Source organism: Acanthopagrus latus, chromosome 16 (genome assembly GCF_904848185.1).
Source record: "Acanthopagrus latus isolate v.2019 chromosome 16, fAcaLat1.1, whole genome shotgun sequence".
Lineage (NCBI taxonomy): Eukaryota > Metazoa > Chordata > Actinopteri > Spariformes > Sparidae > Acanthopagrus > Acanthopagrus latus.
Window position 1 is genome coordinate 8,737,420 of NC_051054.1, and position 24,298 is coordinate 8,761,717.

At 43.7% G+C, this 24,298-nt stretch overlaps 1 protein-coding gene across 1 annotated transcript; it reads right to left on the reverse strand.

Annotated features, from left to right (window-relative positions):
* Positions 1-17,529: 17,529 nt before the first annotated feature.
* Positions 17,530-23,177, reverse strand: si:ch211-266g18.9 (transforming growth factor-beta receptor-associated protein 1). Its single transcript, XM_037125113.1, has 11 exons — positions 22,172-23,177; positions 21,789-21,983; positions 21,435-21,589; positions 20,236-20,318; positions 19,725-20,075; positions 19,562-19,619; positions 19,337-19,480; positions 19,034-19,168; positions 18,804-18,948; positions 18,281-18,702; positions 17,530-18,171 (listed from the first exon to the last, which is right to left on the reverse strand). Exons 1-11 carry the CDS (start codon positions 22,848-22,850, stop codon positions 18,034-18,036), a joined length of 2,505 nt encoding a protein of 834 aa, XP_036981008.1. The 5' UTR covers positions 22,851-23,177; the 3' UTR covers positions 17,530-18,033.
* Between the last annotated feature and the right edge of the window lie 1,121 nt (positions 23,178-24,298).

Genomic DNA, 24,298 nt, shown 5'->3' on the forward strand with positions numbered 1-24,298 from the left:
TTGGTCCCCTCTGTGCATATACATCATCAGAGGTTTCAGGCCTGCTCCTGCAATTACAGCTGCTTTTCTGTCGTGATGTTGTATTTCCTCAATCAGCTCTATCCTCCTGTATTATCCTCCCTCACCCTCACCCTCCACCTTGCCTTGCTTACTTTGAGATCCTCCAACTGTAATTTCTCAATTTCAGGCCGGCCACATAGGAAATGCATACACCCAAATAATCACATGTTCTCAAGCACACAAGTGGCCATAAACGTTGTGTAGGGTACCATCCCAGAATGTTCCTGTACATAAGACCATTTAAGGTTCCTGTGTCCTTATAATGTATATCCATACTGCTGACAGCACGAGTGTATTTGCAGAAAAAGAAGATCACGAGTTTTCCTGATTGAAGGCTTCAGTATGCTTCTATATGAGGCGTTTATACAACACGTGAGTGTGACAGGCGTCTTTCACAGGAGCCATAATTAAAGATTCTACAACATGGCACTCGTTTGAACTCTTTTTTTTTTGTAAATTAGACCAAATTATCTGCAATTTTCCAAAGTGCTACCTTGCCCCGGCTTACAGCACTTAATCATGTTTGGCAAGCATTGTTTAAGTTTGCCCTTCCTGTCAAATAAAACAGAAAGTAATTTGCGATCTTCACTTCCAAATGTTTGAAATTGTGCTCACAGCCTAGACAGGAGTGACGACTGACAGCAGAAGGGGGCAGACAGACTACCTGAGGCTGTGACGGAGCATCGTCGCATTACATGTGCCTGGCAACTCAAGCAAGAGGAGGATCACACCGGTGCCAGTATCATAAAATGCAAGTCATACTCTTCATTTTGAATGCACTGCTCGGCCTCGCTTTATCAGCTGAGCAGAAATCCTGTTCACCCTGCGAGTATTCAGCTTTTAAAGCTTCCTTTTGTGATTTGAATGCCTGGTGAATGGCACACCATGTGTTGCCCCGTGCCATGAGTTTCGATATTTTATAGCCATACTATATTATTACATTTCAAATCTCTGTATGTTTGTGCCCTGAGAGGAGGTCCAGCCGTGCCAGATTTAGTCAAATTTAGATGAAATGACAGAGCAAGGGAGGGTGGAGTTAGGATTTTATATGTTTATAGGTTCAGATGATTCCGTTTATTTATGTTTTTCAAACATTCTGCTGCTAAACCGCTGCAAAAGAGCCTCTCTGTTTTTAGTCTCCATGTTCTGAGAACAATGATTCATCTCTTTATGAACAAAACGGAGACAACAACCTGCATCTGCATGTGAGCCGTCGAAGAGGCAGACATATTCACGCTGAGCCCTGGAACCAGAGTGTACTTTGGCTGGAGGAAAACTTGAATTAACAGTGTAATTTGGATGTTGTTTATAACCTCACAGCATATTTTTTTTTTGTTTTCCAAACACGCCACTGCGCTCGTTTGTGAAGGACTTTGTGTCCTTGGTCCTCTGGTGGCAGAGCGGGAGGCTGAGGCAGAGCGCCCTCTGCTCAGCTCGTTCCAGCGCCGCAGCAGCTTGATGTGGTCGGCAGGCTTCATTGTAATAACCATTAGGAATTAGGTTAGCAGCCCTCAATCTGGAGGCGGTGACGTCGCCTTGCTCGTATATCGTCGAGAGACCCCTCGCTGTAAAATAGGCACATGCTTTCAGTTTCACGCACACTTGATATGTGACCCGAAAACGCTTTTACTGACTAACAAAATGGCTAATTATGAACATGACACACCCAAAAGTCACTGGGAGCACATGAGAGTTTCAGGATTGCAGTGAGTTCAGATTTGTTTATGAGATAGCGCCTGAGAAAGTAGCTAAGTATAAGCTTTACTTGGAGTATTTCAATTGTATTATATACTATATTACTTCCGGGACTACATTTCAGAGCTAAATATTCCATTACATTTGTTCGAGCTATTTGTTAGCTATTGGTTGATTTGCTGTTTAGATCGTTGATACAAAATATAATAAACAAGAAGGGCAGTCAGCAGAGCACAGACGTCTGCCAAGGCCCAACAATCCACTTTAATGCAGTGTCCCGTTCGTTATAGTGTTGTAGCACATTAAAGTAAAATGTTGAATGTAGGACTTTTCCTTGAACAGCGTATTTCTCAACTACTGGCACTTTTATCTCCGTAAAGGATCTCAGCATAACTTGTACTACTGCCACCTGTTTCGAAGAATAGTTCATATTATTATCTCGAACAGAAATAAAGTGAAAAGAAACATTAAGAAAGAAACATGGGAAGCCATGACGGGGCTTTTTTTTTTTTCTTTTTCTGACCCCTGTAGAGGACATAGGCTGGCACCAGCTCACTGTACAGGCCTTTGTCCATATCTGACAACAGCCCATGGATTTGAATTCCCTCGAGAGCACTTCTGGACAGTGTTACTGGCAATGTTTGTGATGTTTGCGCTTGTACTCGACAATGATAACAGTGTTTGGAAGGAAGGTTTTTCGCATTTTGTCTGTTTTTGTGTGCTCCAGTGCACAGGAATTGATGTTTCTGGTTTTCTTCGCCGTGCTGACCGAGGCTCAACCCACACCCAAGAGGAGAACATAATTGGCGGTTGATGTAAGGGGACCCGACCGAGCACGTGAGTTAAGCAACGGCTAAAGATACACCATCACGGCTGGGATACAAATTTAATGTTTCAATAAACTCCACGGACCACTAAGAGCTACTTTAAACTTTATGAATGGCAGACTTGACGGGGGCCCTTGTGAGTGATTGGTGGAGAAATTACAGGGCCCTGAAAACAAACATGGACCCAAATGGAGCCGGAAGTGTAAAAGTAACTAAAAGATGGCGGTGGTGGTGATGGTAGCCATAGAGATGGGGGTTAATGTCTGGGAGGTAACCCGGTTTGAAACCCAGAATGGCAGGAAAATGCGGGGGGTGGGGGGGTGGGTGAGAAAGCAGTTGGATGTCCTTCGAGAGCTCCCAGGTGTGAATGCACGTGAACCGAGAGCCAGTTGTGAAAAAACATAAACCTACCATGTAATCAAGTCGGAAAGTAGTTTTAAAATTTGCGCTCACAGGCCGGTCTGCTGGATGTGGAGAGCACTTTTTTGCCGCTCAACCAAGTGCGCAGCTTTATCTCGTCTGGATTTGATTGTTTCCACGGTTGAATTTGCTGAAAGTTTATTTCTGGAAAGGTCTGACTCAGCTGCTGGTTTGAGGAAATCAGAGTTTGAGTTTCAGCTGCCAAAAACTAATTTAACCGCTCAGCCAGACAGTTTATAGGGGTGGGCAAAGCAGCACTTGTGCGCACAATTTACTGCCAAGGTAAAAAGTTCAGAGCAACACATATAGATGCTATGTTCATTCTTGTTTGCTGGTTGTTATTCTTTTTTATTATAACTCTCCACTTTTCTCTGGATCATCTCGCCTTGTCCTCAAAGTGAAAAAAGGAAAAAAAAAATCCCAGCCAAACAGAAGACAGACTTCTGGGAGTATCTGATTATTGTGGGATCATTTAAAGATATCAAAGTTAAATAAAACCACCTTAATGGGATTTTCAGCGCTTAAGTGTAGATGGTGGAGTCCTGTATTTAAGGATAATGACTAATCCTCGACGTCAAGCCTGCCAAAATTTCAGGTTTCACTGTCTATATATGGCAGCGTCAGCCGTTTCGCAACAAATGGAAGAAAAAGAAAGAGTGGAGAAGAGGAGGGGAGTGTGAAAGACACGAGGATGAAAACGCCCAGCATCTCTTATTGCAGAGGTGGATTTATATTTGACTTGTCAGTTTGTAATTACATTTGACTCAGGCGCACGCTGCAGCAGGAACGTGTGTGCGTGTGGGGGGGGAATGACACTTGCTGTGCCTGAAATGCAAAGCGACAACCAAGAAACAATGTTTATGCAACACAGTGTCACCTCGCTCTCTGCAGCACGTAGTTAGCACTGCACCATAACGACTTGCGGGGAGAGAAGACAAGTGTCGGTTCTGTACGCTATATTTGTTCCCAGCCCAAGTCTGTCTCAAAATATATGGAGGAGCCAAACTGTTAGTTAGTGCCCACACGATTCACATATCTCTCCTCGCAGTGTTTGTTTATAGACCACGGGAAGTTTAATGTACAGTACTCTGTGTCCGCACAACAATGCTCCGGTCAGAGCCTCGATCCGGTCGGTGCGGTTCAGAGGTTTGTTTTACTGGCTGATGGACAGTGTGTGGGCTGATAGTCTGACCGGAGCCAGAAACAGTGGCCTTCACTGAGTCCTAAACGGGAATCGTTCCACATTATATAACGTACACAAACAATATCATCCTGTCTGCCCTCAATTAACCACATAATAAAAGTAAGAATGCATAAAGTGTTCTTTTATGACAAGCTGCAACCTCAAAGTGTTTATTCTTAAATAGATATTCATGATAAGCACTTTTACATTTTACTGATAATACCGACATGCTTGTACTGAAGTAAATTGTCCAAAGTCTGCACCCCAAGCAGGCTCCCTGGAAAGCTGCAGAAAGTTCATTTGAGGCCCATCACGGTCTCGATTAATTGCAGGTTTGGACAGCCTTCAGCACTCACAGACCTTCTGGGAAAACACCAGCAGTCTGGACGTTTTGATTCAGCTGAGCAACCTTGAGCATTTCCTGCCTTAACGGTGTAACTTGTAGAATATGGCCAGTATTCGAAGGTAGCTCCAAAAAACACAGGGGCCAGTATGTCACCGGTGTAACCAACAACTGCTGCTCTTTGCTAGCAATCCTTGGCTGCAGCAAGCTACCGTTAGCTATTTAGATCATGGCTCAGATAGCCGCAGAGCCAGTGGCCCTGGAGTTTGTCAGGCCACAGAGGGAGTCACCACAGGCGATGTGGGAGCCCAACTCAACTGTATTTTGCAGCCTGACATGAGAGTGAACATAGCTGGACGCTGAACTGGGACTGAACACAGCCTCAAAGACCGACGGAGGTCATTTTGACAACACGAGATACACTACAGAGGTGATTTACAGTGGCTCTGACTGTGACTTTGGGGATGACAAGATATGGCAGGAGGGAACATGAGAAGCATGCAGCTAGAGAGTGACATGAAGTCATATATCAGTGGGTGAAAAGGATGTGTAGAGCCTGAATAATAATAATCTCACTTCGTGACCTGAGCATTTATTTTTGAGGTGATTGACTGTTTTGGTGAGTTTAATTCAGTTTGCATATAAAAACAAGGAACATTTTACATGAATTCATGAGTAGCATGTCATCTGCAGTATGTCAATACATTAAAGAAAAAGTAGCTTATTAAAAACCCATATATTTAAGCCATTTTCAGTGATTCATCCCTCCAGTTACCACCAGTCAGTGTGTCTTTGGTTCAGAGTTGCATCCATTGCTTAGACTCGGGTGTATCTGCTTACAGGATTAGTTCCTGAGTTCCTAGTTGCCTGAAATTGGAGGAAAACTGAAGACACTTCTCATGAAACATCAATGAGACCAATAAGAGTTCACACATGCACTACTCTCTCACTGAAATCAAAGTATCATGAAAAATGGCAAATATGCACTTGGTTTCATTTGATTGAAATCAGATGTGACCAAGAATGTAACATCGTCTACATGTGCTACCCCAGAAAACCCAGTGTGTTCAGTTGGCTCTGTAATCTGACAAAATTAAGGAAAAAAAAAGTCCCCACAATCGTTCAGACATGTGGCTCGCTGCAGATGTTTCAGAGTTTGTTGTTGGTCGTCCACAGACACAAGAATAAATCTGGATGAAAACACTCAAAGTGAAGTTTCATTCCAAATGGTCGGCATGTTGGTAGCTGGCTACTCGCTGTGTTTGTTTAAAGGGTTGAGGGGACCGGACTTTATATTTGCAGGATATTTTGAAGAGACGTGCCAAAGGTGGAACTCTGAACGCAAAAACACCCGTGTTGTGAGTTTGTCCTGAGCCTCACATGGCCTGCGATTGTGGAACTGAGAGAGTTGTCTCACACAGCATGGGTCCGGGGTATTTCTTGCCCTCAGTGTACACCACCTATAAGGGAAACCATGGAGCATTAAACATGTCTGACCACAGGTCATCGGAGACTGTCTGAAGAGTAAAAAAGGCTGTAAAGCCAAAAAAGCTCACCGGCTAAATGTGGCCGTGTCGCGTTTGGTGGAAACAGAAACACAATAAATCGACTTTTGTGTTTGTACTCCTGCAGGATGCTGTGAAATTACACGTGATTTAAACTTTTTTTTTGAGTTAAAGTCACGGTTTAGAGCATCTTTAAAGGAGCTATTAGGCCAGCATTTACATGAAATGAGCTGTTAAAGCCGCTCTGTTTTTAGCAGGTAACTTCCTGATTGGGAGACCCGCACATCTAGCTTTTAACATTTACATGCACTTGTTAATAAAAGGTTTTTTAATGTGGAAAGGTTAAGGCTGAGGCGTCTAATGGGCTGGATCCTGGCTGGGTTTCTGTTTAATGATGTATGCTAGTCAGCTGCATTACGTCGATAAAAAGCTGGTGAAGTGTTACTTTGTGAATGCAAATCAGAGGATACTCGTGGGGGGTCTGGACGAACAATCTTTTGATGCGATTTCATGAATAAACAGACATGGACTGTTCCTTCTCTCTTAAGAAAATAACAATAAATGCTTCTAGGTGGCCTGCGGGGTCAAACGTTGCAGAGCAGAACAAAGAGTTTGTTATTTTGATGAGGCAACAGTTTCTCTGCGGAGAGCCTGGTTTACTGTCCCGGGGCCGAGCCGAGCCAAGCCAAGTGGTCTTAAACACAGAAGGAGTGTGAGTCATTGTGCTCTGTAATTTCGGCGCACTGCAGCTGTCTTAAGTGACCGCGGCTGTAGACCTGTTAACCAGACTGATCCACATGTAAAACTTTCCCTTCCTCTTAACATAATAATTATAATGTCACTTCCCAGAGCTCTCCCCCTCAAATGCAGCACGTATAGATTTAACTGCAATGACAGCTTGCTGGAAGATCTTTCTAGGACAGGCCTGATGACTATTTTGGGTTTCTGACCTTATTTCCCGACAAAGAGCCTCTGTTAATCTTGTCTATAATTCCTGTACCAAATCTCCTTTTTCCCCCTGGTTAATGCAGCTACTGTAAATACCATTTTTCCAAGGGTATGGACTTTACTTTTAAGGCACAGCTAAAGCCTGTAAGTATACATCTTTCCCCCCGGTGACGGAGTCGGAGCTGGACAGCCTGAGTCTGAGTGGCACAAGGTGAACTGCTCGTTCTTTGAAGGGCTTCCATTTGGTATTTTTCTCGGCTATTTACAGTTCGGTATTTCAAACAAAACCTCCAAAAGTGGAAGTTTGAGGTCCATGTGGTAAAGGAAGAGAGAGTTTATGCACTAATACTGGTGCACTTTTTTCTCCTACAGTGTTTACATTGGTCCAGTCATATTCTGGTCAGATCGCAACAGCTCGTGGTTGAAAAAAATCTGGTCACAGCCGCTGCTTGAATCCCAACTTGCGCCAGACAGACAGGTGGACTCAGACCATGTCTGGAAACTGCTGCAGTAGCATTTAAATGGCTGCAGCTTTCTCGAGTGGCTGTCTAATAAAGGGACAGGACATTTGATCAAACATGTTTTCCGAGACGGAAACAGGCCTCACTCACAGACTGTGCTGTGCTGCTGTGTGCATCTCATTCGGGGAGCCAAACCAGCCGATTCCAGGAGGCTGTAACCACTTTGGCTGCGGGAGTTTTATATTTTCAAAGCCATCTACTTCTATTTCCACTAATGATTTGTTTCATAATATACAGCTTCATCTTCGCCTTCATTCCAAAAGTCAATATTTGTAGATGGTGTTTAATTTGACTGTAGCTTTCAAACACTTTGAAAATAAGTGAATCAATACATGAACTCATTTGGCCATGTCAGTGTAACCAACTAACCGACCATTCGTCAGGCAGACATTGCTATTGTGATGTGCAACCAACATGGCGAAAAAATATCGTTTATAGCTGCTCTAATTAGCCTTACAAACATTTGTCATTTTATTTTCAGACCACAACACAATACTGTGAGTGCCTCCCAGAGAGTGTCACTTTAATTTTTAGTTTCAATATTCTATTACAGGGACATTGAAGGTTCAGGTTCTCAGCAAGATGGAGAGTTGTCTCTGAACTGATGAAGATATCATCAAAATTAGAGCTTAAAGAACCTTTTGTTGATCCAAACTTAACTTCACGTTTTAATGAGGGATTTCACAGAGATGGAAAATGTTTGTAGTCGGGTATTAAGTTGCATTTGAAATGACAGAGGTTCCCGTTGCTGTTGTTAGGTTGGTGTAAATTGCAAACATTTGCTGTTTTCCTAACAGATCTAAAATAAGAGATTTAAAAACCTAAAATGAGATTAGTTTCGTGTTTGCACTCCTCACTTTCACTTTTTTTTATACACACAGTGTGGAAGCCCCTCAGTTGATTGCAGAGTTTGATCCCATCTATACCTCACAGACAAGCGGTTTGCCTCATTGGAATTAAGCTAATTATAATCCACGCCTGTACACATGCAGCCACTGAAAGCTATACTTTCACCCCCATTATCTCTCCAAGGTTTCGTGACTGTGAAACACCCTCTCCAAATTAAAGGTCGGAAATGTGCCAAAACCTGGCATTATAAGCCAGGGAGCTTTTTTCGGGACTCATCAGCCCCAGTCGCTCCAGTCTGTCGGTCTGTCCCAGTTTGACACCAAGTGCCAAGTGAGAGCTTAGCATAAGCTTTAATTTCTGCAGATCAGTCTCCACAGACAGCAATGCAGGAGAGGTGAGGTGAGCTGCTCCAGATGATTTAAGTTTTTTCTGCCATGTGATGAAATGCAGCAATAAAACTGCGAATGTCAGTAATCACCTGGGGGATACAAGAAGAGACTGGTATGTGCAGTCAGACACAGTTCGTCAATCAAGTTCTCAAAACAGACGGCTGGAAGGTATTTTTCAGCCTCTCCAAGCCACAACCATCGAAAATGATTAATCAGTCGTCGATTACTGTACAAGTACACATTTTCACTGATTTGTTTATGTGTGAACTGTTTCTCTTTTATCATGACTGCGATCAAAATGCAAATTTGTGACATTAGTTTCACAATAATGGGTCTCAACTTGTAAGATACTGACTTTTCCCCTTATTATTCCTGAAAATGCTGCATTTTAACTATTTTCTGATGAGACTTGGGTAGATCTTTGTGATAACTAAAGATGATACACACTCACTCATGAGAGATTACGAAAATAAAACATGCAGAAACTTCTGCGACAGTCGCGTGACATGTATGCAAGACAGAAGAAGAGAGGCAGGGAGCGTAAAAAGTTAGTATGTCTACATTTTAGAGCCATCACTGGGAAATCTGTACATTTTAAGCTGCGGATCAATGTAGCTAATGAACATTTTGATGTGAGAAACGCTGTCCAAGTTTGTTGATTTAAACGGTACCTTCCAACAAGTCTTGAACTCTACGCCCAGAATAATCATGCTCTTTTATAGTTTATATGCAAATACAGACAGATTAACACATTTATACCTGCTCTATAATGTATAAGCTGCTATAATATTCCTTAAAGTTTCATTATGCTTAAAGAGAAAGATTTCAAAATGATATCTAGAGCATCAAGACTGGAACACAGAGAACAAATGTACTTCCCCATGGTTTTATGGGCTTACAGGACACACCAACTCTGGTTTACTCACACATATAATAACGGCTGTTGCCATGGTTTTGTTGCTTCATTAAGCACCATGTTAAGCATACACAATGTTATGTTATAGAGCTCGGAGTCGGTTTTGGTGTTTAGACAATGGAAAGCCGGAGAGCTTTATTTAGGACGCTGTGATTCACTGTGCTGTCACCACAATGATGACTGCTCTCTGATTTACTGCCGGTTTCTGGACCCACTGGGTTTTGAGCATATGCTGAAAGCTGAGCGAACACATCATTCAGCAAAAAATCCATCATAGAGAGAGCTTGTGTCTCAGACTGGCAGACGGGACTAAAAAGCACCTTTTATTTAAATAAAAATACCAGCACAACATTTAAAAAAGGCTCTAATGTAAGTGAAAGTCCTGCAGGAAGGACCTGACATCCACAGAAGTAGATTTTAAGAATTTGTGCCTTAAAGATAAAAAATTGTTAATAGTACTGATTACAGCTGGTTTAGGAATTGGATCCCCTTAAACGGTCAGAGGATCAACTTGGATGGTTGTGGACTGGCTGTTTCTTTGGTTCTTAACCATTGTTGACTCAAGTGACATTAGTATCAATAATGATAATAATAAACTTTATCCATGAAGCACATTTAAACACAAACAAACTCATAGTGACAGTGTTTTGCAATGAAAACCAAGCTGAATAAAGCACATAGCAAGTAAAACAGGCTGGCGGCAATAAAAGCCCAACTCATGAAACACAGAGAGAGTATAACAGAATGTCATGAGGCAAATAAAAAAGAGAAGACAAGAAAAAAAGAGAAAGCGATTTTTTTTAAAAAAAAAGTGGGTTTTCGAAAGTGTTTTAAAAAGACGAGGCTGAGTCTGCAGGCCCTGATCTCCTGAGGCAGGTCGTTCTGAAAGTCTGGGAGCCCTAAATGCCGCAGCTCGATCACCGATGACTGTTTCACTTCACAAAACCACAAAAGGCTGTGCAGTTCTCCACAAGATATGTAAATGCTGCTCCCGTTTTAGGTACCTTAGTCACTGCGCTTAGTTACCGACCACGACTAGGACCAAGTATACAGCTATAAAATGAGTAGAAATGAAGAAAAATATGTCCCAAATTCATTTAATTTAAAGCTTCCTAATAGATATTGTATGTTTCATTGATTCTGGCGGCCCCTGTGGATAAAAGCGATACGAGCACCACCGACTTCACCTGGCTAGAATTTGTTCTTTTTTAAATGTAATGATAGGAAGACAGAAAAATGTTGATACCGTGTCTCTTTTTTAAGCTGTTTGTAGCTGTTCGCAGGATTTGTGGACTATTTGTGGCAATGTGAGATCAGTAACTGTAACATGACGAAGGTGAAACTTTTGTTTTAAGTGACAGCGTCAGAGCAGTTCCCTCACTTCCTCCTCAACTCTCCTCTAGAAAGAAAATGGGTTTGATTTTAAGACTTTTCGACCGTGGATAATTCAGAATCCGACCCTGTACTATCTATATATGAATAACTATAATATCATTATGGAAACAGCCAGTCTTGTTGCTGTTGTCCTCCTTTTCTCATGTGGGTCATAGAGGCATCAGTAGTAGACTGAGTCCTTACAGTGTGTTTAAGAGCAAATATTAGCTTAACTTGTGTACTTTCTGGGCACAGAACAACTTGTGCTCCTTGGAAATTGTTCTTTGCATTTTTTTAGATGCAAAGTAATGCTCAGGCACTCCTGAAATACGCCTCAAGTATGGGTATGTGTTGTTGCATGAAACCACAAAGTGCAGCGATGTCGTGCAGCTTCACGTCAGCTGAGAATCGGCCTATTCTTCTGCGCTCGGTGGTAGTGTGGGTTCATGAGAGACTTAATGAAAGCCTTGGAAATGTCAATCGTACGACGCTTCCAGAGATATTCGATCCGTAGAAATAGAATTGTAATTCTATGCTAAAACACAATATACCTCTAATTTGACTGAGCTGTGATTGGAGCTTCGATTGCTATATATAAGTTTATAATAGCTCGTGGGAATTCTTCTGCTCTAAAATACAGATTACTTGAGATTCCTGCTGCTTCAGCTGAGATAGAATGAGCCATTTTGGGGTTAGAATTGGCTTTCATGCTCCCCTCGGGGTTTTATTGTGTGGGTTACAGTAAGTTCAGTCCTAGATAGCAGAGGGAGGGCGTTTTTGACTCCAGCGGTTGATATCAGGGGGCACTGGGACACTTTTAACTCCCAGGCCTATCTGTTGTGGCGAAGGGTGTGTTCGCCTGTGGCGAGGATTGGCGTTAAATGTCTAATTATGCAAGATCCAACGTTCTCCACTTTCCCAGGGTACAGTAGCAGTAACTTAATGTGACACACGCTCTGTAATCAGTGATGTACAAACACCGCATGAGGCGCAGTCTCACAGACTAAGCGTAGAAAGCTATCGAGGACCCTGCGGTGCCGAACACACGTCCCTTCTGTTGTCAGAGCTTTAATTATGTTTGTTTCACATGGGACAGAGCAGGAAGCCATTTTTTTTTTTGTGGTGCCATATTCATCACCTACAGTTTGCTGAACAGCCTCTTTGAGTGTCAGGAACAAGAGACTCTGAATTGAGAGTAGCAATCTAAATCAGGCCTCCTTGTAAATAGGATTGATTCGCTTATATTTTTACACTTAGGTCTATGAAATGAACTCTTAATGAAAGGCGATATGATCTTATGCACGGTATGGATGATGAAGTTCAGTTGCATGAATAAGTGCGGAACAAGGTAACAGTTGCACCGCCAGATTGCAGTTTCCACCCAACTTTTAGATTACTTAGCAGGTCTGTTTGTTTCCTTTCCCAGAAACCCAAATGGTCCAGAGATGAAAAGGTGCCAGACATGGAAACGGCACACAGGCCTCCTGAAAAAAATAACAGGTGGACGACCACAGCCGGACCCCTTTGGGCCGAGCACTTAACTCTCCACCTGAAGTCCACTCATTAGAAAAAAAATGGTGTAAACAGGCGAGGCAGCCAAAAAAGACCTTCCAAAAACGAACTCTCATTCTTCATCTAAAATTAAGTCATTAGTTGACAGTACAGCACGGAACATTAAGCCAGTGCCAGTTAAGTTGTTTAGGAATATATCTATTTCTGCTCGACCTCAGGCTGGAGAAGGAAATTAAGTTTCTGTGTACAGCCAAAGCCATGTTTGATATTTCTGTAAGTTTTTCTGGCAAGTTCACTGCAAAAAAACCCCCAAAAAAACACGGCAGCTTTGACACTCGACTAATGGACTGAAAACACAGGGTTTGGGAGGGAGGCTGAACCTGTTTGACCTCGTTTTGCCGACCCTTTCCGAGAGCAGTTGGGAAGTTTACAACCCTGGCTAACAGAAGAAAGTGTGGACTGAAGACATGCAGGCAACGACCACTGACACAAGCAAAGAGTGAAGTAAGTCTTGCGCTGAAAACACATCTCAAGGTGACTGAGCTGTTCACTGTCACAGAGGCCGAATCCATAATCCGGCGCAGGGTGGGTGATGGACTGGAGCTTAAATGCTGCGGGGCTGATCCAGTGATTAATTACAGGTGCGCAGGTAGTCCAAGTCAGCGGCGAGACCACCAATCACCACGCCTCCTGAACAGACACTGACCACTTACAGAGGGAAGACAGAACAGGGGAGGCACGGGACACACATGGGAGGGAAAAACACAAGAGACGCATGGAAAAAACTAGTGCCGTGGTCTTAACCATAACAATATTATAATGGACTTCGTAAGGGAAACTAATTATATGGAAATGTTATTTTCGAGGTTGGGATAACCATCCTCAAAGTGGCAGTTGTGCACAGATTTTTTTTCCTAAAAAAGAATTTGAGGCAAGACTGAAGTTGCACTGGAAGAGGCAAACGTGGAGATTATTATCACTGCAGCGTGGGGGTTATTAGTTATCAAAAACTAAACTTAAAACTTAGATTCTTTCCCTGGACAAATGTCCACGTATTACAAAAAAACCCCCCACACATCTGTCCCTAACCCTAACACCAATACTGTAACTCATAAAAAAACAGACTAAAACTAAACATTTAAACACAATAAAAACTGACTGAGATGTTCAAACCCACTCTGGAAACTAACCGGCGCTGAAACCGAATGAAAACGTACTGACAGCCGATGAAAGATCTATGATAACTCTGCTGTAGAGAGGGTTCGACTGTATACAGTATGGTGTATATAAGCCATATCTGGGTGCAGCAGGGCAGGGTGGGTGTCTGTGGTGTCTGCCTCTGCCCTCTGTGTCTCCAGTGGGCCACCCTACACATTTCTCCCAGTGGCGCTGTGCCAAACCCCAAGGTAGCAAGCCATGAAAATGAGAGCCTTCTGGAGCTTTAAAAAAAGACGTGTTTTGATCATCCTCTTCATCTGCTTATTCCCATACTTGTTCTGCTATATCTATAGAATTAGTTTTTCCTTGGGAGGGTGGGAATTAAAGTTCAATCGTTTAGGTTTTCTGCTACCTTACCATTATTGCTACCAGAAGGGCTGCAAATTAAGATTCTCCTTGTCCTCCCGGCGACCACTAAGAGACTGAAAAATGCGTCATAAGGGACATGATACAGTAATTTGTGGCTTTGACTATAAATATGATGCATGATGCACAGTGAGGCATTGTGTGTTCATTTCTCCCACAGGCTTTATTTAGTGAGGGTACCTGCTGCAATATTCATAATCCTGGGGCAGCGTTTACTTTATGGTCCTGGTGCCAACGTGTGGAGTATATATCTTAATGTATTTTTATTATATCACACAAATAATTGACTTAAAGGTATTACATATTTCATACAAGATGTTCTAGACCTTTTGTTTTATTGACGCTTGCTTTTGTTCATCTTTTGGGATCCACAGACTCGGTTTTCTACATCCCATATAAAAGCAGCTTTTCTTTTCTACGTCTACATGAGTACCAAGAAATAGAAAATTCAGCCAAAACAAACTTGAAGCTGCAACACAAAGATTATATGTACTCGGCTAACATTCACTCTGGTGATTGGGCCGGGATTCCACTTGACCCGCGTCTTACTTGAGACCAAATGACTTAACTTACATGTCTGATAATGAGTTTACATTGTGTTGTTCCTCACAGTGACGTTAGTTAGGCTCAATTAGAGGAGTCTAATTCACTGTAAGCCTTCTTATAAACAAACTATTAAAAAGCGCCAATAAAATAAGTCCTAAAAGACTTACTGGGATTTGGGGATTTACAGACACAGAGCATATGGAAATCCATTGTGTTTAACCATTCACTGTTTCTGAGAATCCACTCGAAATGACACAAAATATCACATTCATAAGGAGTTTTTTTCCACAAAATTAGAAGACTTGTGAGAGTGCAAGATGCTTGAACAATGTCAAATAGGTTGTTTCTTTGAGCTGCTGGAGAATCAATCGTAAGAGTTAACAAAACTCACAGGCCACAAAGTCCTGTGCATCCCATAATTCCTCTCCTCCCGGTCCATACAAAACAAAACAAAGCAGTCATATGTTAGCATGTAAACAATTACGTCCTCCGCTCCAGACGGCCAACATTTTTTCGCATATATTTAGAAAAGCACAAGAAGAGAATGTTCTTGTGTTCCCTCCCTGCGCTGAGTCTGTGGCAACACGGATATTTATAATGGGAGACCAATGTCTGGATACCCACCATACTTCCCTCCGTAACTGTTCCCTCTTGCATCCAATCCACTCCCCTCATGTGTGAAATGCCCGTCTGGCCCGTCACCCTGCAGTGATCCAGAGCCCCCCTCCTGCTCACCCTGCACTGAACTCCAGATTGTGAGAGCATTACATTCACACGAACGGGAACTACTCATTCTTGTAAACAATTAGATCCCTTTAAAGGATAAGGATACCCAAAAATGGAAAGTCATTAGCTACCCTAATCCCCGTGCCGATGGACAGTCAGGTGAGGTTTCGTAGTGTGCTTTAAAACAGTGTTCCAGCATTCTTCTTTCAACAGTTGAACTAGATGGGGATTTAAAGAAATATACTTTAAATAAAACAACAAACAATATATTAAATAAATAAATAAAAATAGATATTAAAACAAAGGCTCCCCACAGCTTGTCCTGCGTCAGGTAAGTGTATGGAAACCCCAGGGATTCCAAATCTCCCCCCATAAATGTAGAGCATTGGCATGTGTGTAATGAGAGTAAATATCATCTTTTCACATACGTTCTGGATCTCGGGTCTTCTGGAGACTTGGCCAAGCTGTAAAGATCCATTTTTATTTGTTTTATTTTGTTTGTTTGTTTTTCTTTCATTGTAAAACAAACACAAGGAGAGTGCTGCGGCTCTCTTTTGCTGTGAAGCTCCAGAGTCGGTTCTGTTGCCTTCCAACGACTTTCTATCCACATGAGCTCAGTATCAGATCAGTTTGGGATCTCGGGGGCTCACATATACTTAGATTACACAGAACAAGCTGACACTTTTTAGAAACCCCTTTCTACTTTTGTTGTTTAAGAGAGAATGCCACAACACTATCTTGCGGTGAAGCTCCATAAAGATTTTATTGATTAAAAAAACTTCACCTGACTTTTCATGCACATGTAGGAGGCTAGAATATGGCTGAGTTTTCATTTTTTGGGAGAACTTACCCTTTAATGCTTTTCAAAATAAATCCATTTCAATGCTCCAAACAGGCCCTCTGGAGCCTTAATTTAGGCAGAAGAAGGTGTGCTTGTAGTTGTACTTGTGTCCGTATATACTTTTGGTCAGTTGGTCAGCATCAAAGATGAGAAAAACATTTTTGAGGGGCAGCGTGACCACAGGTGTTCAAAACAACATTAATGCTTCCCCCTGGAGAATGTCCGTGAGAAGGGGAAAGGACTGGACACGGTCCCGTCCTCAGGTCCACCCAGTGGTCACCGGTCATCAGGCACGGCCCAGAGCTCAGCCAGTCACGGAGCGGCAGTCTGTGAGAGCCTCCTTCACATCTCAAAACAAGTGAGAAAGAAGTGGACGCTTTGTGCTTCTGATAGCTTTCCACAAGTTTATCCAGGAGTGCTTACAATGGCCGAACAGTGGATTTAAATTAAATGCATGGATTATCAACATTACAAAGGAGCTGATACGGAGGAGTGGGCGCGGCAAATTTCCTGCAGCCACATGAAAGACAGACGCTGGGAATGTGGTTTTCTTGGGTTTCCTGGGATACGAGTTGGTTTATTATATGAGTCAGAGGTTAAATTTATTCACTCAAAGTGAGAAATTCGAGTCTTTGCTTTAAGTCAAGTGTATTCTTGCAGCCCCTGATCCTAGTTAAACTCTAGAAACAGCAGTAAACATTACATGACCCTCAGTGAGAACAATGAGAAACTCCTCATTAGGAGGGAGATCTTGGCAAGGCCATCGCGAAGACAAAATCCTTGCCATCGTGCTCATAATTCACTATTTATCTACACTGCAATTAGTCACTCACCACAGGCTAAAAAACTTACTGTTCCAGCTCCTCTAGGCGTCTCCTTAACTCCTGTCCCAAAATGCATCGGGATGAAGAAATACTCTCAGCTTCTGGTTAGCCTTAATGACTAAATTACAACAAAAATAGACAAATGCAGCTGGAGTGTCATTTAACTTAATGATATGTGTTTAAGTTTATTTACAAGATTTCCATACTGTACATGAGGACATACTGGAGTTGTGTGTATTATTATATTTGTCATGTTCCCTGACGATATAAGGACGGTGTTGTTAAAAAGGGCCTCTGGTTTCATGTCCTTTTTCAGTCGCTTTTAATGGCGAATGAGAAATGACCCAAAAACGCTGCACTTCCTTGACCTGTTTGCTTTTCATTTTTAAACCTGTAATTGTGATCATAAATGTATATTAATGCACGAGCTGCATAAAAATAAAAAATAAAATAAAATACTCTCACGTGCAGCCTTGTTGACTTTCTATTTCCAGCTCCATGCAGACAAATATACACAGTCGGTGGAAACCATGATGGCGGGGATGCATATATACAGACGGTCAAATTCCCGCTGGTCATCGTGGCGACCACAGGTGGTTTCCATGTAGAACACCACTGTCTGATCAGTGAATGCATGCCCCAGAGTGTCCTCCACCATTGGCTTTATAGCTATTGCTGTCTGCGATGTCTCTAGGAAATGGCTCAGACATACCGCCCTGGAAAAAAAGTGCACTGCTTGCTCTTTTGCATTTCGAAACCAGTTATTTACACAATGTATTTTATTTTTTTCTAATTAAGGAAAGTGGCTGGTCCGAGCTCCATGAATTGAATCCTTATGCAGCGTTTGCTTAGATGATACAGTCTGCTTTGGAGAAATGGAGGGGTAGGAAGCAGACACTTATCCAGCCAGAAATGAATGTGATTTTCAAGAGTGCAGAGACATATTTGCATAAACAGACAATAAATTGGTCTAGCTGGGTCCAGTGCAGCTTGTGTGCATCAGCTCACCGTGGTGACTCAAGGCAAACTCTGGCTCTGCAATGTCTGTCTGACAAACCGTACACTTCTGCCTCTTGTCCAGCCTGAACTTTGTTTCCGAGGCCTGCATCTGCAGAGGAGAGGGTGGAAAGGGCAATGGGGTTCACAAAACAAAAACACGACTACACATAAAGTTCGCTGGAGCGAAATAAAAATGTGAAATATGTTGTTAAACTCACCCAAATGACCTTGTGCCGCATGAGCTCTGCCTGGCTCAGTGCGTTTTGCAGCCTTGCCATCCGCCTCTGGTGCAAGGTCTCTCTGAGGGATCCAATTAAGAACTGGGAGAGCAGCTGAACGGACCAAGAGTCAGGCAGGAGCTGGATGACCTTCTCTGCCACGAAGGACCGAGGGTTGTTGTTGAGCAGGTCCACTGCGGCGCTGGTGAGATCCTCAGAGCTCAGGTAGATCTGGAGCAAGGTGAGGAGGAGGGTCTGCTCGAACTGAGAGTCCCGGCCCTGGGCGGCCCTGCAGCAGAACGCCTCCGCAGCCCGGGGGTCTCGCTCCAGGTGAACGAGCACCTGCAGAGCCTGAGAGTGTTCACCGGCCCTGCAGAGGAGAATGGCTTTCTCTGTGTGCAGGGTTGTTGGCTTGACTCTCTCTGCAAAAAAAAAAACAAAAAAACAACAACAACAACAAAAAAACCCTTTAGTTCAGTGTTAATTCGGTAATGATTCGCTTTCTCACAAGGCCTCAACACACCGTAAACAGTGGAGACATTGTAGAATCTGGATTCCCATAGCTGCTGCTGCAACTTCCCTCTGGTCTTCCTCAAATCTGTTTCCTCTTCCTCTTGCAGCGCACGAGTAACATATGCCAGTGCCAGACGGCTGTGATGTCTCTCCTCCTGGGGGCAGATTACGCGAATCATGTCTCGGTGCATTTAATAAAGGAGTCGGGGTATTGAATTATGTCACCGCTGCTGTACCCACCTCGCTGTTCAAGTCATGGATTAAGAACTCCAGGTACAGGAGCGATGCCAGTGGGTACTTCTCCAAGAGAGCGAGGACATCTCGAGTCTCCACTTGATCATCTGGTTGGCGGCTGGTGAAAATCTGCACCCCTTTCTTTCTCAAATAAAGGAACACCGTTAATAATTCTTCTTTTAAATAGAGCAACTTAGCAATTATAGTTGGTGGCATTTTGGTGTGTTTTCACACAGTTGTATTGTGTAACTCTGCCCTCTGCAGTTAGCTTAAGAGCATGATAGGTGGAAGGAAAAAAAAAAAAAGCACCTCTTGGTTTCTTTGCAGAGTCCAGTCAGCAAATTTCCACACAGCATCTTTGTCTCGGAGTTGACTGAGAGTCCAAACTATGTGTCCATAGACGTCTGAGCATGAGGAGTCTTGATGGACGCCGTCGGCGATTTTCACCCAAGTCTGGAAGAATAACACAGGATCAAACACTTCTTACATGGATGTTCATGGATGTTCATGCATGACATGCGCGGGAAATGATACCTGGATTGCCTCGACTGGATTCCCGTGGCTTTGATAGAGGGAGCCTAATGCAAAAAATCTGAAAATGAAAAGAGATCCAACAGGAATTAGACCAAATGTCTCCAACAGCATTGACGTCTGAGCAAGTACGACTGCAAATTAATACATAATTACTAATTTCCACCTGTTGTGTTGCTGCAAAACAGGAACACAGTAGTCCAGCCTGCACTCATTAGGGAATGCCACAAGCTGCTGCAGACTCTCAGTGTCTCCCAGTTCAACGTACAGCCTCAGGAGGGCGCAGTCCACCTCCGTAATGCAATGCAGGCCTTGCTCCGTGCCTCTCACTGCTCTGAGGAACTCTCCCAGGAAGGCCAGGTAATGATGAAATGTGTTTCTGTCCTCCTGCCAGAGCACCTGCAGATCCCTGCCCTTGTTCCCTTGATCAAGCAGCCGGGATTGAAAGCCTTCGGCGAGACACGGCCACGCGTCGGGGTAGAGACGGATGATTTCTCTGGGGTCCAGCTCACCTTTACTGTTCAAGTGGGTAATGAGTATTGATTTGTGGGTTAGACTTTAGTGAAGAATTCAGCAGAAAAGACTCCACTCATGACATAAATTCACATCTTGCTGCACAGTTTGCTGTGATCTATTTGGAATTTGGCGTGTTGTGAAAAAGGGGGTTTTACTCTCACATGAAAAGATCTCTGGCCTCGGAAAAACCCTGCTGGTAAAAATGAACAAATCCAGCCAGGCAAGTGATGGCCTTATGCAGCTCCTGCCAGTGCGACAACAACATGAAAAAAGGTTCTTTTAAAAGCAGGCACACATTGCATGAACATATTTAAAGCTCCAATAGGTCAGCTGGAACCACCGGGGCAGAACACTGTCTGACTTAAAATTCGAGGGGGCAACATGTCTCTCTAAAAACACCGAAAAAGGAACGACCCATGACTCATCAGTACGTTAATGCCGACCCCTAATCCTCAACTCTGACCTGTAACCTGAGATATGGCGCAGCTTACACTAAATCTCAGACGCCATCTGTTGTCCCCAGTTGCATTTTCATCCAGCTAGAATACACCTATAACAGCAGCTCACCAAAAAAAAAATAAAAAAAATTGCTGTCAGACCACGCCTCGACCATCCCGGTTCAATCTGTTCTACCATGGTGAAATGTTCAATTCCGATGCTGCGATTGCAGTGCCAGCTGGGATTATCAACGGAACATAGCTGAGTAAGAGGCTGTAAAACGGGGGGGAAGTTGAGATGAGAGAGTTTGAAGTTTGAGGTGTGTGAGAGCTGTGTCAGCCTGAATCTTTTCACTTTTTGAGGACGAACATCCAGCAACAGAAAGAGGTATTTGTCAAGCAGTACTCGGTGTGTGAGCAGTCTCTAGAGAATCTAAACTAGGATGGTCAGCTTTTCACGAAGACTAGCTTATCTGCGCTACCTACCTTAGTCTCCATTATGACTAAGCTCCTCATTCAAGTGGTACAACAAACTATACAATGCTAAGTTGTTAAAGGGTCACAATTATGGGAAGCAGGTTGGAAAAAAGCCAGCTCAAGGCACCACTGGTTTGGATTTTAGTGATGTTAGCTGCAGTCTAATGATGGCGGGGTCAGTTGTTCCACCACTTTGATCCAGACTGAAACCTCAACAACTTCTAGATGGTTAGTGCCACTGGCAAGCTGACTAAATTATTGCTACATACACATACATTTTTTTTAGTTCACTTCACAAAAGTACTTGGTTAGACTAAAACGTCAGGTGAAAGGATAAATATCATAATTGTATCCGTGTCAGTTAATTATTATCGTATTGTTGATAACCTGGGTTTCAAGGCAAAGGCTTGCTTGAGTCCTGTGTGTGTCTATAAATTGCGTCTCACCTTGTATGAGTCAAGTGGCCTGCGGCCTTGAACTCCATCCAGCAGCAGTAAGGCCTCCTCGACCCTCTCCTGCCTCACCAGTGCCTGGATCTGCTCCTCGAGGGGCACCAGGCGCAGGCTGAAAATGTCTCTCTCTGTGAACACTAACACGCCATCTGAAGGGAGATTTGTTTTTTGGGTTTTTTTAGACGCTCTCAGTGTGCAGGAAACAGTGGGTGCGAGAGTGATTGACTGAATCAGCGCAAGCCGAGACAGACTCGGCTACGTCTCTCCAAACAAAAAAAACACAATCTGACAGCCTTTGGGTCCGCAATCTGCCAGGATTAGGTGATGCATTGATGTTGCCTGGCTTACCTGATGTGGGGAGCAGACCCTTCGCTCCGCTGAGACTCACAGTCTGTTTGCGCTGCTGATCCACCATGCTGTAGACAGACAGCACTTGAGGCTGCAGGGTTAGGATGTAAGGGAAACATACTCCGGCTGCCAGCACCTCCTGAGGCCACTGCAGGGGAGGGCGCTGGCATATCCCTGTCTTCATCACAAACATGCCTGAGGGGTGAGGATGGAGAAATTATATCTTGGAAAAACAAATCCCCCCCGGCTGGATGGATGGATGGATGGATGGGGGAGTGATATGAGATGATTAACTGTACAGCCGCCTTGGGAGAGGAAACATATACACATGGAGATGTCTGAGCCCGAACATTATGTACCATAAACATTTTGGCAGCTCTTACCTAAAGATCCAGGCCCGTTCAGGAGGAATTCCCCCAGTCCCACTGAGGTAACAACAACATGTTGCCTGCTGTGGTCGTGAGGGAAAAGCTCCTCATTGCTGCCACTCTGTAGATCGCACAGGAGATACCTGTTGCTGGTGGCTACACACAGGCTGATGCCGTCTACTGCCAAAGCCACCGGGTCCTGGAGCAGAGGGACCTCCCTTACGACCTCCCACCTGTCCACTCCCACCACGTGGATCCGGATCACCTTCCGGCGGCTGGAGGAAGTCACCATCCGCACGCATGCAGTCTGGCCCGCTAGAAACGAGTCGCACACCTCGAACAACGACACATGCTGGATCTTCTTCAGAGCCGGAACGGGGTCCAAGGAGAACATGTTGAGGACGGTGACGCTTCGATCCCACAGGACCAGCAGATGGTTGAAAAGTGGGACTGCCCTCAGTTGGGCCACTTGGTTGCTCGAGCCCAGTTTTCTTGCCCTACCTTCTCTGGTTCTGAGACTCGAATCTCCGTTCGTGCTGCTGGGAAGGATGAGATGCTGGACCGTTGCATCTTTGGTGCCTATGTAGACATTTTGCTCATAGCAGTCAATGCACTGGATGCTGGATTTGTCCTTTTCCTTCAGGGCTGCTTGCTTTTCATAGACATGAGTTTGTGTAAATGCTCGAAAAGCCATTGCAGAAACGGGTCAAATACGTTAAGTGTCTGCCTAAACCTAAGATCCTCTAGGAAACATGTAAAATGAGCTGCCCTACCTCTCCGCTGTTCTCCCTTCCTCTTTAATTCCTCCACCAGTTTCTGAAGTGTGAAGTCGTTTCAACTCCCCATGTGACTATATCCTGACAGGAAGTCTATGTCAGCATTTTTATGCCACTCATCCTGCCATGTGAGGACACTTACACAACCCATCCAGCCGCCTTCACCAAGAGCTTTTACAAGTATAAAAACAATAGGTATAGCGACGAGGACATTCTGAGGTGCCCCACAGCTGCGGCCGCTTGTATTCTTGGCCTGCGCATCCACCAGAGTGGCGTCTTTGGTCGGTGGATAATGGACAAGTGGGAGAGCAAGTGATCTGCTGATCAAACCATATATGGTGGCTCCGTTTGTTTACAGCTTGAGTGTGCTGGGTGCGACGGGGTCAAGAGGCAACACACGGCCGAGGTTTGTTTCGCAGCAATGATTGTCTAAAAGGGTGACTGAGAGGGGACGCGCGATCATAAAAAGATCTGGATTTCAAACCTACCATCATCGCTATATTTGTAATGTGGACTCCTCCTCTGGATGGCATCATCGGAGCAGAGTGAGACCTATTAGGATTTGCAGCAGCAGGCTGACAATGATATCCATTTCAGCACGATATATTTAGAAAGGTCTTTCAATGGAGCAATCTTTTGTGTTTAAAGTATTTCCCATGAGAGAAGCCTTGTTTGTTCCTTCTGTGTAAATATATTTTTTTTGTATAGCTGGTTGTTATTATCAGCCAATATTGACTTATCAGAGATATCTCTGTATCTGCCTGAGACTCTGTTTTAGAGATTATAATGCAGAGAAGGGGGTTTAGGATCACTTATAATAATTAGATTGGCCAAGTTAACTGTTTCAGTTCGCTGTTCGACATTTTAGATACGAAAGACTCTTTTTAAACTGTAGAATAGCCTGCCTTCTTTATATAACATCTTTGTCACAAGTCACACCCGGACTAGTTTCACCCATGGGACCTTTTTTTGCAAAAACATTTGTACAGTAGTCAGTGAGGGGGAGACAAAGATCATTTTTGATCATCGTTTGAATTGTGCCATGGATTACAAATATGATGTTTGTCAATCATCTACAGTGGGTCAGTGTGAAACCGCTCAGTGAACTACATCATCTCGCACAATATACATCATCAACACTAGCTTGACGGTTACCTTGGCACAAAAGTCTTTTAAAAGGTGAATAGCTGTGGCAGTGGTGGACTCAGGGTGTTTGAGAGGCAGGGGTGAATAAATTAAAAAGGGCACCAGCTGTATTTCTTAAAAGGAAGGGCACCAAGTAGAGCATCTATCTACCATAGGGGCAACCTAGAAGGCAGTTTCAAGCGTTTTTCTTATGAACAGGGGGCACCCTGGGGTGGTCAAG